The following is a 16,070-nucleotide window of genomic DNA, read 5'->3' as shown; positions in this document are numbered from 1 at the left end:
CTCTTCTCACCCCCATGCTGTGGAGGCTTAACTTGAACTTAAACGGCATACGGGGTGTCACTATTCATCTCAGCAACCACGAAAACTATGGATTCGACACTAATATTGCTCATTTTTGACAGTTTTTCCCACGCTCATCCTAATTAATTAATTTAGACTTAACTTGAGATGGTTTCCGGAGTGTGAAAATTAAACTCGAAACTAATAACGGTTTTTACATATCACCCCCCCCCCCCCGTGTTTTGGTGTGACTTTGTAGCCAAATAGACGCTGGAAAATCTGGTAATATTTTATTTTATAAATATATATATAATTTACCACATATATAAGTAAATGTATGTTCCGTTATTAGGCGGTGAAAGTCCTGTTTTTGTTTTTTTAAATTACCAAAAAAAGGTGATGATGTGTTCTCGCGGTGCTCTTTGATTGATTCGCTGATGTTTCTCATTTCAATGCGAAACTTGGCTCGTCTCTGCTGTTGTCATTCATTGGCGTTTTTCACCGCATATCTGTGACATAGTGTCACATATTTTACAATGTTCGAGATAGCTCTGGATGAGGATGTTTGCGCCAATTGCATCGTTTATTAGACACACCCATTAATTGTGTTTACGCTTTAAGAGAGAAACAGCCCAGGTGGTCACTCCGGCGATCGGTAACCAAATAGTAGAAAAACAATAGTATTTAGCGCGCGTCGTTTCCAAACAAAAAGTTCGGTTGTACTTGTGAGTGATGTGCTATTAGGTGTTTCGTGCAATATTTCTAATTATAACGGCAATTATTTGTTCACGAAGTCTTCTATTGTATGTAGCTTTACTTTCAATGCGTATTTTTGTTTGTTAGAACTTAGAAGTGATCGTTAGAATGACATCTAAATTATAATAAATTGTGCAAATGGTTGAAATAATGAATATTCTGAACTTTTTCGCGATGGTTACATGAATCATCACAATAGAGACATCCAACCTCAAGATCTAGTTAATCGTTTTTTTAAGCTACAAAATAAGTAGATATTTCGACATCAAATCGCGTAACAAAAGGTCGTCAGAAAATTCTTCTTGCTCCACTTCGATATAATATTTTTAATTTGTCAAGCAATACAGTGCTTTTTTCTTCTTTGATTACTTCGATATGCGAATTTTCCACAATGGAAAATAGTCGTCTCAATAATTCCTGACCACATATTATACATCATTTTTGGCACAACTTGAAAAATATGCTTTATTGATAAGATAATTGGGGTTTTGTAACAAATTAATTAAATCAATGAGGCGGATATTATGTCTTTCAGAGTTGAAACATTTTTTGTCTTAGCTACCTGCTTGTATACTAAGTGGGTACAAGATATTTGTGTGTATTCCACTATGCAAATTTTATTTTAAAAAAAAACAATTTTCGATATATATATAATACATTTTACAAATCCTGATTTGCGCTTTATTTTTTTTTATTTCCGGAACACAATACAGCGAAAAATCCGAAAATTCCCGGGAATGAATTTTCAGGTTGTCTCGATTCAGAATCCCTACATGCGATTTGAGAACTCAATGCTGTTTATTATATGCTGATGACCTGAAAATGTTTTAGACTATTCACACAAATGTCGATCAACAATTCGCTTCTCTTCAGCGAAATTTCTTTATACACTTAAAATAGTTAAGGTTATTATATTATACTAAACGAATAGCGATAATCTGATCTCATTCTTCATATTAAAAAAGTATGATAAAAGGTTTCGATTATAGATTATGGCACACATTATTTTCATATGTTGGTATTTTTTTACAAGACTAAAGGTATTTTAGCGCTAATACTCGTTAGGTTTTTTTAGCTGGGAGTGGCCTTATTGACCGTCCGGCGGTGTTATTTCCGAAAAGCTTTTACCGTCAATATTTGAAAGCTTATCTCGCCGAAAATATTCATCGCCTTAGCGCTCATAAATATATTTATTTTGCTCTGCAATTGAGCAAATTTTCGAGTCACGTCTATTTATAAGTGGCGTTTTTCGCCATTCGTTTATTGTTCGCTAAAACTTGGCTAGACTCCACGCCCGATCTTTTCCTTCATTTCTAGGCGCACGCCGTCACCTCGAATCGTCTCCAATTGAAGCTCAATTGCCGCCTAGATGAATAGGCATCTTGGTGGAATTGAATAGCTCCGCTTCCTTTTCAATTGTGCGATCGTCAATTGATAGGCGTCCCGAAGGGATATACGAAGCGATGAATCAACGCAGCCGAGTAAACAAACCTCGACTCTCTGAGATGGTTCAATTTATTTTTACCTCCGAGTGTCTGGACTATTTCTGCCGCATATGTTGGCGGCGCCTTCCGAATGATGGATACTCACCGAAAACGGTGTAACTGGTCCAATAGTCAAATCCAATTGCATTAAATGGTCGTTGAAAGTTCTCGGAATTGTATCATACAAACTTTAGGATCAACCTTGAAATGAACATATAAAAACATAAAGCCTTTAAAAATCGAGCGTATCTTGTATACTACTGGCATAGCTCAAAATTTATTTTTGATCTGTTTTGATTGAAAATATTTGAAGCTCTACACTGTTTATGTAATGCTGGAAACTATTGTTTGAAAATATGATATGGAAACATAAAATTAAGCATGAAGGTCATCTCAATTTAGATAAATTGAAATATTCTCTACATATCTACAAAATTAACTGCGAGCGGTTGTAGATGAGATGGGACACCTTCATGAGCATTCATATGCAAAGCAAGCATCGGACGCTTCTTCGAATAGCTCCACTTACATCACTGTTATATATGTAAGAACCACAACAATGAAAAATGTAATCAAACAGTTCCAATTCCGGCGATCGCTATGCAAAGCTAAACGCCCACCACCGCAGACGTCATCCATTCATTGGAAAGGAAAGCCACCGCAGCGTTAGAAACTCCAGACAGGTGTCCTATCCTATGCAGATAGAAACCGCCAATCTGGTAACACCGACGCATCTCAGAAGCTGAGATGACCCGACCCCAACGGTCACTTTCACTTGAGCACTTTCGCAAATCCGACCAAATGGTCGGTGCTTTTGATGGCTTAGGAACGCTCGCCAACGGCAGGGACGTTGGGCGTAGACAATTGTTGACCCTTGACCTACTTCAACGGTAACCGCTCCCATTGAACGAATTGCGTGTCTGACCGATCCATAACTCCACAGACTGACAGACAAGCAGTACCATCACTCCAAGTCCTTTTTGCTTAATTAGTGACGCAAATCGCCAGACGGCGAAACGCAGTCGATTCATAAATACGATCGTATTTTAAATGTCACGACTCCGATTGGTAAAATGATAACCTTGACTCGCAAGAAATACATAATGATGTATATTTTTAGCTGTGATATATCGAGGGGTGTTCCCCATAATAAATAACAATCTTATCAATCCTGTTTTATTGAATTCTTGTTTGCATATGATATGATATTGAGTCAAATATAAAATTAATTTTAAATGCTGCCATTTTTGTCATTTTAAACATTAATTCTCTCGAATATCTTCTGCCAGACTATCCGTGTCATCTGCATGGGACAGGGACGTCGTTTAGAGGGAGGGCATTTGCATGAATCTTAATGAAATCGAAATATTAAAAATAAAAAAATACTAACTGGTCAAATGTTGCCCCCTATGCCTCTACCTGCCTTAAAATGACGTCCCTGTTATTTAATAGAATAATATTTTATTATATAAATAAATCGTATTACCAATCTTTTTTGATAGATCAACAGTTGCTAAACAGCATTATATATTATCTTTAGCGGACAGTGGGCGGAAATGCATATCCTATAAACTAGTTTAGCAATCATCATGTGAATTTTATCAATATTGGAGGGGGGGTAGCGTATCTCATGAAAGTATAAATCGACTCATTCAATGCCACTTGCGATGTTTGCCATTTCGCCTGTGCAAATAGACACAAAAGCGTCGTCTAGGTATGGCGACGGTGGCGAAGACACTATGTCAGCATAATATTAAAATTGATGGGCACATTTCGCGAGTGGCAATAAAAGTAATTGATCTTTCAAGTAATACCGTAGTGGTTGCCCACGCTAAATCGTCCCCCCTTACTGGGCGAGCGTGGGCTGGCCAACTCTGCCCACAAACGAAGCGGAAAGAACCGAAAAGCTGAACCTTCCACAAATACGCAATCGATAATCGATGCAGATGTATTCGACCGCTACTTCTGGGCACTTTTCAAATTTCGAACCCGCCATATAAGGAGCGCTTTGAATTCGTCTCGGAAGTTGAAAGATCTAGAAAAAGGTGGCGCCGACGCGAAAATGTCGCTTACGTCTGTTATTCAGGTGGGATGCTCAAACTGGAACAGTTTTTGTCTTTAACAAGTTATAATTCCCGCAGTGTGGGTGCGGGGGAGAATGCTAAGAGTCTTATTTGCGAAATGGAAAGGTAAACATACTCAGCCTAGCTTCTACAACGACATTATCTCCTGTTTTATAGTTAAGCGAAATGTGTTATGATGAGGCAGCCAGAGGGATATATAATGGAGCCAAAACTGACACTGATACATCTTTGATACTGCTCTTTATATATAAAATAATGAAAGATATTCCTTACAGACACACATTATCGCATTAATCGCAGTTTTCTAATCGGATAACAGAAAAACAATATATAAAAATATAATTGTCAAATACTAGATAAGGGCTTTCTGGCTTTAATTAGGCAATACCAGTTATCTGACGTTAGCCAACACTACAGTTTTGTTCAGCATGTACCCAAAATGATTTCTAATAAACAAACAAAAGTACAGTACTGTGCAAAAGTCTTAGCCACCCCTGCTGCTCTGAACTCTTTCATAATTTAAATGTTCCACCCTATGATTTTTTTCTCTATGGGTCTTTTTATGTTCAAGTATAATTTCTTAACCTGTTAACCGAGCAGTACGTATTATTACGTCACACAAAATAAACTCTAAGGCGTTCTTAGTATTTTTCCAAAAACAAATTTATTTTACAATATTATTCTACAAAATAATTCTTCCATCGATCAGGCAAGTTTTTAATCCCACATTTGTAAAAACTAATTGGCCGTGAGTTAAAATATTCAGAAATAAATGTTTTAACTTAATTAACACTATTCTTTTTTACCGTCTAAATTATGTTGTAGAGAAATAAATAAATTGTAATGTGCTATATCGGGAGAATATGGAGGGGGAGTTTCCCACCCGAAAGCATTTATTTTTCTCGCAGTATGAGGCAGGCGCGTCGCCTTGTTCTCGTCGCTTAATGCGTGTGTAACCCATACGCCTTAGAAATATTTTTTCAACTTCTTTGAATGCTAGACCATGACTATCCTGTCTTGTATGTTATCTCCTCAATCGACATCTCTGTATTGGCTTCAATTTCTGGAGCTATGCGGTCATTATCGATGATTTTTGGTGTTCCACTTCTAGGCTTGTCCTCCAAATACAATTTTCCAGATTTAAATCTTTTGAACCATTTTTTAAATTGACGAACTAGTAAAACCTAACTATAGACGGCACAAATGTTTTTTGAAAATGTATACATCATTCAAGTGCGTAAAAACACCTTACTTGGAACGAAATCTTCGATTGATACTCAAGGTGTATTTTTTGTTGTTGTTATATTCGTAACGAGCTCTCCAGATGTTAATCCAAACACTACCAAAAGAAAGATATGCGACCCGAATGACAAATAAGTGACAACTAACCGTCAAAGTTATTCAGTATAAAAACGTCCTTTCTTTTGGGTTATATTTAAAATTTGATATATAAAAAAATTAGTAAACTTAAATTTTGTCCATTGGTGTGTTTACGTTTTAGTGCTTAAATATTTTTCTGTTATAACCAAACACAAAAAATAATAAGAATGTTGAAAAATCCAATATTATTTATGATGGTCGTCGTCGCAGTGGGTACGATTTTATTGCTTTTGACGTGATTTTTTTACTTCTGAGAAGTGATAATTGTTATTACGCCCTCATATTGACCAAAATTCGGTTAGAATATTCTTTAACCAATACTCTCATATCATAAATCGGTATGAATAGCTATCATATTTTTATAACATAGTATAATATGGAAGTGCACACAAACATCTGTCTGTACTTCTTCTTCCGCTTATTTTCCCCTGAGAAAAATCTTTTGGATTTGACCTAATGAAAATTCTAAAACTGTAATTAGTTTCAGAACTTTCATTGGGTTAGGTTTAGGTTTGAACATAAAATGGACGTTTCGCAATTGTCAAATAGAGCTTCTTAGACATTTAAGAGCAGCATATAATTTTGAGTGACAGCCCTGGCGCCACTCAAGAAAACAAAAAATGTTTTCGAGGTTTTAAAACTCGCTACTCAAATTTTCATATTTTTTTATGTATGACTATAAACCCAACACGGCTTGTAATATTTTTTTTAGCCTAGATAATAGTTTCTTGCGAGAGCGAAACAAATCTCGCGTGGCCGTATCGAGCGACAAAATCCTCGCGTGGCATTAGAAAGGTTAAAAAAGCCCTGGTTGACACAGTATATCTGTGTTAGATTTAAATAAGTAATTATATACATAGGTATTATATTTTATTTGTTTAAATACATGTCGTAGCTCTGTTTAGTGTAATCAAAGGATGTACAAAATGTGTTAATTACTTCCACAGATTGTGCAATAGCTTATAATGGTAGCAATTAAGATAGCGCCTAACATTATTTTAATTGTACACTATAAAAGTAGCGCCGCCAGCACACAAATTAAATCGCGACAACTATTAATTCGTAAAGCGTTGCAAGCACATCTAAATCTCTCATTTACCCCCATTTTTTAGACACTTAAAAATGTCAAAACCCACGCGAGACGCAAAAGAACAAACAAAGCGCAGCGCGGCTGTCTGGTGTTGAAAGAAAAAAGCTAAAAAAATCACTTCCGTCCGTTTTACAAAGACACGCGAGAGATATCCAATTGGCATAATCAGTGAGAGATGATGATGTTTTGGAAGGAAAACGGACGTTGCGACATTTTGGCGCATGTCCAGCAGTAGTACGCAACACTGATGACATCCGACACGGGTAATAATGAACGACATAATAATAATAATGCACTATCGAATGACCAATGCAATGCGATATAAATAACGTGACCCGTATGAGATAATCGTGTCGCCAACACTAACTAGTAATAGTAAAAAATCATTAACATGTCTGGTCAAAGAGATAAACGTTCATGTTGATATATCAAAGATACGGGGCTATTCGCACATATCCATCGACTTGTGTGAATCGATATTTTCAAACTTCAGTGCACTGGTTGATGCCAATGTATTCGTGTTTCGATAGCTAGGTCTTTGATAACAGTTTGACAGCTAATGTTGATTCAACTTGTACGAAAACAACGGATTCGTATAGATTGATGACCTCGAGATACCAAGACCAAGGGTCTACGACAAAGATGTCATATAACATCCATGACAAAACTCCTAAGCACAGAAATGGCAGAGTCAAAGGAATCAGGTCAAAATGCACATCACAAGAGATCGTCTATCTTGACCACATCAATGCAGATTTATATAGGACTAAAGAAATATACATATATAAACTTGATAGCATTGACCAATTTATAAAAACAGACCACAGACCTCCAATACGAACTCCACATGCATAACAAAATAAAATATCATATGCATAGAATAAACAAAGAGGAGATGCACACATAGAAGAATCGTTGTTCTGAGGCAATTTGGTTAAAAACTCAAAAGGCCGGATGTGAGGTGCATATCAATCAAACGCACATGTGGAACCCCAGCTTCCGGATACACAAACCAATTATCAACGCGTGTAACGAAACATTAAAAAACTACTGTTGATATTACTGTTTGTCCGGCAATTAAAAATAATGAGGTTATTGTGCAGCACGGTGTGCTAATGTTGACCTTTCAAAGTCCTTGACCATCAAAACCATATGTTTTTTATACTTGACATTTAGCATCTTGACATTCTTCGATTGTGCTATAAAAAATGATCCATCAGTCTAAAATTATAATTATTCAATTAATCGCCTGAACGACAGTGAACCCTGATAACACGGCACTTAACTTTTTAATTGTCCAATAAGTATCCAATTTGACACGGTTCAATATTTAACCATTTAACCCTTCGTTTGATGACCTGTCGTGACTCGGTGCTTTTCTGCTCTAAACCTACGATACATAACGAGCTCTCTCGTTAGTGATTCTGTACAGACTCCGTTTTATTCCATTGTTAGACGCCGCCCTTATAAGGACCTTATAGGTCTTGTGCGACGTCAGCTGGTTGAATCTATTGCCGCTATTGTTTATGGATGCATGCAAATAGTATTTTTAAATCGTCGCAAATTTAAAAGCGCGCTCCATGGGAATACGGTAGACAAAAATAGAAAAGGGCAGATGGAAAATGCGCTCCAGAGAGCACGTGTTCCCCTTGGAAATATTTGGAATTGTTAACGAGGCCGATCACCCCCGCTCGCGCTTATGATATTGGAACATTTTATTTCGGGATGATTTGTGAGCATTCTCAGATGTGTTCCCCTTTACGTTACGAAACTGGTGATATCAATAAAAAGCATGGAATATAGATACACAAAGCTATTTTAGATCGTGATAGATCAATAGAAATTCTTGAGTAATACCATTTATACCTTCCGTCGTTTTATCACTGTTGGATTGCAGAGCTAAAACTAAATATCTTATGATCAGAGTGTACCCAATTAAAATATCACAGTCAGTAATTTCATTACAGCTCGTCATTGATGTACTTAGTTTTTAATTTATTGGTAGTGGTGTGTACTCCTAAATTTGTTGGTATTATTTTAGAAAAATATATAACTATTTGCGGTACCTCAAAACAGTGAAAAATCGACCACCGTACATGTAATGTGATACCGCTCAAAGAGTTAATCAGATAAAAACCGCTCCGCCTGGGAATCGGCAGATTGCAAAAATGTATGGGGACTTTTCACCATTAAATTTGCTTGTCGGCGAAGTTAAATCTCTTTTTTAATAATCCGAAGAAGTGCTATATATTTATCTTATTCTAAATATGAAAAATGTAGAGTAGAAACAGATTTAAACGTGGCGTCGTGATAATAAATAAATACCAAATAAAATGAATGCATTTCGCAAACCAGCGTTTTTTCAGGGAGGTCTCCATCCACATGCATAGACAAATGCCTTACGACACTTGCGAACATAAAAAAATGATAATGAAATATAACTGGACAATTGCGTAATTCAATCAAAGGGCTAAAACCGCAAGAAGATAACGACATATTAACACAATACTCAAACTGAACAGACCACCACGGTTAAAACCTAAAAAAAACAATATTTTTTACAATTATCATGTCATTATTACTCTCGTAATGACCAGAGAATCCATACCCTTTTGTGCATTATAAATTGCACTTATAATATGTCATCCAGTGACAGAAAAAAAAAACATTTTTGTTATTACCTCTTTGCATTACTGTCATTCGGAATGTGTTCATTTAGCAAATTTCACTCCTTTAAGGCGTATACATATTTCGTTGGCCGAAAATACAAGCGCCACAATTGGTCAACTGATCTCTGCATTGTAGGATTCGAGGAGACGTTCCGAATCAACCGTACAAAAGGTCCGATTTAAAAAATTAAATAGTTGAAAAGTATATGATAAAATAACAATAACAATAAAATGCTACTATATAAATAATTATCTAAATAACTACTTATGCCAGACCACCAATGACGATCCAAATATTCGGTATCGTATTTCTTAGAGCGTCATTATCAAAGTGTCATTCTTCTCTACATATTTATAATACACCTCATAGTGTCGCACGGACATCACATTACCATAATTGAGCGCGAACGTTGTGAAATTTGCATTTTGGGCTCACAGTCTGTTTTCAGCAGACGCATGCATAAATAATATTATTTGATGAAGACCAAAAAAATCAAGTTTCTCTTTATGGTCGCAAGGACATTGCGGCGTCGCACCAATTTGCGCTCGTCGCTTCAACTGGATTGTTTTGGTAGCACATAAGATAAAGTGTATCTAGAGTGCCATTAGAGTGCTGTGGAATGACACTTTTGAATACATTTCCATGTACGAGCACTTCTAAGGAGTCTAAAGTGGTATTGTGGAGGATTTACAGCGATGGCCCAGACGAAACGTTATATGCTAAAAGTTTAGCATATCGCATTACAGAGCATTGTCGTGTACTGTCGTTTTATTCATTCGGTTCAATTTAACTCGAAGAATGCCTTTATTGAAGCGTGATTGAACAAATTCGTGCTACGAGATCAATTTATCTTTCTGTGCTTCCACTAATGAAAGTATTCAGAACACAAATTGATTCGGTAGTGAGCATATGAATACTATATTTAATTCATTATTCAATTTTTAACATCGTCATGTTAAATTTATGCCCTGTGATTGGTCGGTCGCCTTGAGGGGCGGTACCGGTGTGTGGAAAAAACACAGGGCGGAATTGATTCGTTGTTTTAATGTACGATTGACAAGATACAGGTTATCTTACCGTCATCCATGATGTATTGAATTAGATGCAGTACTGAATCTTGGATAAGTACTTTTGAATTTGTCCATATAAGTTTTTATGTGTGCACGTGCATCGATAGCACGCGCTATACGGCGCGTGTTGACACGTGGTTTTAGCAGCTCGATTATGAATAGGGGAAACGAAGTAGTGCGAAACCTGGTCATAAATTTAATTTGATTTAATCTCGTACAAGTATTTGTTAGAATATAGTTATTATATCAGATATAAGTTATTGACAGCAGATCAGAATTAGTGATTATTATAATTCCTTATTAGCTTTCTAGATTTTTAATATCCAATGTAAGCTCATTGAATGATCAGTACCATTTGTAGATAAAATGTATTGGATTCAGATTTTGACGAAAATTATTTTTGGAATGTTCTGATAAAACCGTTTCCTTTAAAATATGTATTAAAAGGTTCTGAAACCCTATTCCAGAGCTTCCTTATGCTATATTTGTTTTGTCTCGTATCAGCGTTGACATTTCCTTGAAGCGCTTGGGTAAACATAACCGACGTTCCGTTAATGCACAGAGAAAACACGTGTTAAAGTATATACTTTGCTTTTGATTTTATTAACATGACCGCGTTTTATAAATATAGGAATTGCTCGACATTTGTAATTTTATCTTGCGGTTTTTTGCGACATTGATTAATGTTTATTTTAAGGACAAGCAGCATTATCGCGACATGACGAATCCTTCTGCGTTTCGACACAAAAAGTACTGTTTACTCATTACTTGTCTAGCAGTAATTTGCTTCACACAATCCCTGCATTGTATTAGGAATTAATTTATATCGGACCTTGTTGAGTCTGCCCTTAATATTCTCAATAAGTCTTATTTGTTGCGATTGAGTCATTTTTAGAATATTGCAAATATTTTTTTTTAATTTTTTTATGACCGCATCCTGGCTTTCCACGCGCCCGCAATTTCCTTCCAGTGTATCTCAACATCTCTACTTATTATTTCTAATTATTTTATCTGTAATTGAGCACGTCGCAGTATACGAGCTACATGCGCAGCGCGCTGCACGCTACGTGACGAATATTTTTATTGTGAATTCTCCTCGCATAGCCTGCGGTCGTACGGCGATGAATAATAAGCAACTGGTAATACGGCATGAATCCAATGAATCATAAAATGCACACAGCTACTCTCGTCGCCGCTTCTTAACGATCTCGCGAAATTCGTCACGTCGGATTCTGACCCACTGTCACTTCGTCATACAGATTCTAGTCATAGAAGTGCTTTTCTCGATACATATCAAGTCATTTGAATGGTTCATCTGAAAATATACATACACTTAACCGACGGATTAGAAAGTTCGTATCCGTTATGTTCGGTGATGGTAATCCACGGAACGGGTAAAATCTACCCTTTTACTTCAGATGCACAATGACTGGCTATATAGTATTTATCCGCAAAAAACTAAATCTTTTATGCTGACATATATGAAATTAGTGTTTGTGCTATATACTAAAATAATATTACGACTTGAATAACGTATTTTGTACGTACTTTTTTCGGCGTGACTGTAAATTTAATTTGACACACGTTATCTCTGGTATAAATTTATTCCTTAATATTTTTTATGTTAATTATTATGATCTAAACTTTTGAGGACAATTTAAATGAGTAACATATAAAATAATTGTTCCAAAAAACAGTGAATAACTTACCTTACATAAATGCACAAAAATTCGTTTTATGGAACAATGTAAATAGTTTAATGCTCATATCTTTTAAAATTATTCCCTGTGAAATAGCACCCAAAACTTTAACTTATTATTATTATTTTTTTTTAATTCAAAAGTAGATTTAAAAAAATAAATATATTGTTCAATGAGACGTTAATGTTATAGTTAATTAATTTTGAAATATTGCTATTCAAGAGAAATTTGAAAGATTTCCATTAATTAAAGAATTTCTGTGATATTTCTAGAAAACGCTAAAAACCAGCGTACGCCATGGCTTCCAATTTTTATTCATACATTAAAGCGTGTTAGGGCCGAGTCACATGAAGAAAGTCGTATACGTCGCATGAAAATACGATTGTGTGCTGTTTTTGTTTCTATCTGCGTTGCAATAACGATTATTTGAGACTGCATCGTATCGGCATATATTGGCGAGTTTATGCAGAGATCGATAATAATGTTATAAGTATGATATATTGTTTAAAAATGTAATTAAAAACATTTCAAAAATTAATAAAAAAAATTGTGTATAGTGATGTAAATTTACATACATAGAAAATATATTTATAGAAAATTTACATATTTAAAAAATAAATATTCATTTTTAGTCATATATTTATAAAAATCTACAAAAATATATTAAACAAACAAACAATCAGTATCATTCTTCACACATCAGTTACATTATTTTATCATTAAAATTTTATCATTCAATCCTAGGCATATTTATAGCTCTTTATTAAAAGCTCTTTCACTCAATTTCGTATATTCATCATATCACTCATTTTGATCTAAAAAACATCCAATAAATTATTTATTTTAGAAATATCTCGCTCGCGCTCGAATTGCTGGATAGGTTAGGTGCGAGCGAGCGTTAATCAGAACTTGAACGCACCATGAATAACTCTCAATGAATCTATTTAATTGTATGTAGGATGCAAAGTTATTTAGAGTGACAAACGAAGCGGAAATAACGACAAAGCGGCGACATAGTTGCGAGCCCAATTAAATAATTTGTCCTTAAAACATCTTGATAATGACCATGTCAACATAAAACTGACATTGAAGTTAAAATACAGAGCATATAATATAAATACTGACTAATGAACGGTAATAAATACTGACTGAAAAAAATGATTCTGGCCCTCTTTAAAAATACTTCTTACCAATAATAATTTTGCTGTTACATTTATTTCTGATGTCTGGAAAATTAAACTCGAGTATTTTCAGACTTATTATAATGTCTTGACAGTTGATATAGCTAACCCTGAGATATAAGAGATAGATAAGAGAAAGTATTTGTAAAATTGATGTTCTGCTAGATGGCGATAATCTGCTCAAATAAATTCGCCAGGCATTACCTTGATTCTCGTCATTACAAGGCTAATCATATTTGTTAGGTTTACAGTTATCCAGAATTGGAAATCGACCTCAAAAAAGGAATCCTCGTAACTCGGTGACGCCATCAGCTGGCGCCCGGTTTCCGTCTAGAAACCGCACGCGCACCATATCCTGCTGCTTATTCATGCTTTTGCGATAAATCTCGAGTTCATTATGCGCGTGATCCTTATCGTCCGTTTCGGCAAACCAAAAACGACGCCTTCTCAGCCCCTGGAATGCACCCAGTTATTTATCGCCCCGCACCCGCCACTAATGCAGGACCAATATTTTTTTAATTAAACTTTATTGTTCTCCGATGCGGGCGACCAGCAAATGCCAGAAGGGGAGCCATGTGTTCTGTGCTGTAATGGAGATGTATAAATATCGAAACCCCTCGAGCTTAATGTAGAATTGTTTTAGAGTTTTCAATTATATTGCACGATAATAATTGAATTCCAAAGCATAATAATATCGAGCGATCGAAAACATTCTGGTTCACTTAATGCGAAAAGTCCTTTGAGTGTTTACCTATTGTGGAATCGCTGCATCTATAGCTAAACTCAGGTTTTCCCAATAGTTATATTATGAGCATCACACGTAGCGTAAAATTTCAAAAAGAATTAATAGTTTTACTTAAATTAAATGCAGTAATAAATTCTATGTTGAGGAATTGATTGGATGAAAGACTAGTAAAGTAGACATTGTATTGTCTCTGACTTCACTCTCTCTATCTCTCTCCGAGTACAAATGTCTCTTTATTTCATTACTTTATATACATTAGTTTTGTGATGATTTTTAATGGATTACACGAGCAACTTTAAAAATCTGAAATGTCATTGATGTCAAATAACAGTAATAAAATCGAAATTCATTTGACGGAAAAAATAATATTTTAGACTTGCACTGTAAAATATAATATTTGCTATAAAGATAATATAACTTATTTATGCGTACAATTAGATGCTAATTAAGTTTGTATTATTATTTTTTTCGATAAAATTTATAGATCAAAAAATTTGAAAAGGTCATTATTATGCATCTCCTAGCAAAAAGCAAATAACAAGATCCATATTACCGACGTAAATAAGAAAATAATGTGTACCTACACTATGAGAACTGTACTCCAGAAAAACGATTTTATTGCTTTTGGCGTGATTTTTTGACTTCTGAGAAGTAATAATTGTTTTTTGCGCTCTTATTTGTTAAAATTTAGTTTATATGCTTCATTCGATTTTCACTTATTGTAAGTCGTAATATTGTTATAAAAAGTTTTAATGTGATTTTATTGCTTTTGATGTAAATTTTCTACTTCTGATAAGTGATAATTGTCTTTGCGTTATTGATGGGAAACAGGGACGTCGTTTGGGGGTGGGGGGGGGGAGTTAGGCCATTCCACTCCCCCTTTTTTAGGCCAGAAAAATGCATCTCATTTAATGAAATAGAAATATTAAAAAAGCTGAGATGATGTCCCTAATTCTAAATCAGAAATTCTCAGGTTATCATAAAAAAGTCTCGAATCTATCCTGAAAATATTTTTTAAAATATATCATTTCAGTGAAATCATATCTAAATACATTTTCACTGGTAGATGTATATTTTTACCAGTAAAAATATAATTTATCTGGCAGGTGTTAGTAAAATATGATTTTAACATTACATACATACTTATCATTATTTATTTACATGCGATGTAATAAATGTTACAGTGAATGTGTATTTTTCTGTGAAGTTATATTTTCACTAGTGAAGTGCTAATACATTTCTACTATCGAAAATATAATTAAGTATAATCCTTGCTAGTTTATATATAAAAAAAATATACTGTGACCGAACTATGTTGTCTTGTCATTGACCATATTTTTTAATTGTTCTCAGGAGTCACAAAAGATTGGTCGGATCATGGACTGTGGTGGCCGGCTCGCAACATCTGGCTCTCGCGCACGCGATCCACGCTTGATCAATATGGAGTCACCGCCGACGCTCTGCTACACTTCACGCCGATGCACAAAGTCCTCAAACTGCAACTACCTGACCAACGCTACATGTATTGCAAAATCGATTTTTCAATAAAGGCCTTCAACGCAGTCATGGCCATCTGCAAACAACTCGGTAAGCTCGGTCCGATCTTAACATCCTTCAAAGTGAACCATCTAACCTAATTATTTTTTAATAGGAATCCGTCACCCCGAAGAACTGTCTTTGTGTCGGCCTTTGGAACCGTCGCATTTAAAACATAACTATCTCAATGGAACTAACATTACAATCACGGCTCCAGCGGACACAAATACGTTCATAGCGGCCAGTTCTAGAGGAGCCAGCGGAAGTCTCGACTCCGGCGGTGCTCCTCTATTATGCGCTCCGATACCTCCTCCGCCTCCACCGCCTAGATCTCAATCGGCGACTCCAATCGGATCACCGATGGCCGTAAGTCA

The 16,070-nt window shown here is 35.4% G+C and overlaps 1 protein-coding gene across 4 annotated transcripts in view; it reads left to right on the top strand.

Annotated features, from left to right (window-relative positions):
* LOC148227876 (unc-112-related protein-like) overlaps positions 1-16,070 on the top strand; it is a 31,847-nt gene that overhangs the window by 10,118 nt on the left and 5,659 nt on the right. For 3 of the 4 annotated variants that reach the window (XR_015811714.1, XM_088200516.1, XM_088200518.1), the window contains exons 2-3: positions 15,514-15,747; positions 15,812-16,062. Coding sequence is in view for 2 of the 4 variants with exons in the window: in XM_088200516.1 (XP_088056642.1) it covers positions 15,514-15,747; positions 15,812-16,062 (485 nt within the window). In the remaining 2 variants the exon portion in view is untranslated. Of the gene's footprint in view, positions 1-13,251; positions 15,748-15,811; positions 16,063-16,070 lie in introns of all 4 variants that reach the window. The other variant, XM_088200517.1, reaches the window with a different exon arrangement.

This window comes from Plectrocnemia conspersa, unplaced genomic scaffold (assembly GCF_051122295.1).
Source record: "Plectrocnemia conspersa isolate PC_06_02 unplaced genomic scaffold, ASM5112229v1 ptg000012l, whole genome shotgun sequence".
NCBI classification, from domain to species: Eukaryota; Metazoa; Arthropoda; class Insecta; order Trichoptera; family Polycentropodidae; genus Plectrocnemia; species Plectrocnemia conspersa.
Note: the sequence above shows the minus strand (reverse complement) of the source record. Positions and strands in the feature narration are given on the sequence as shown.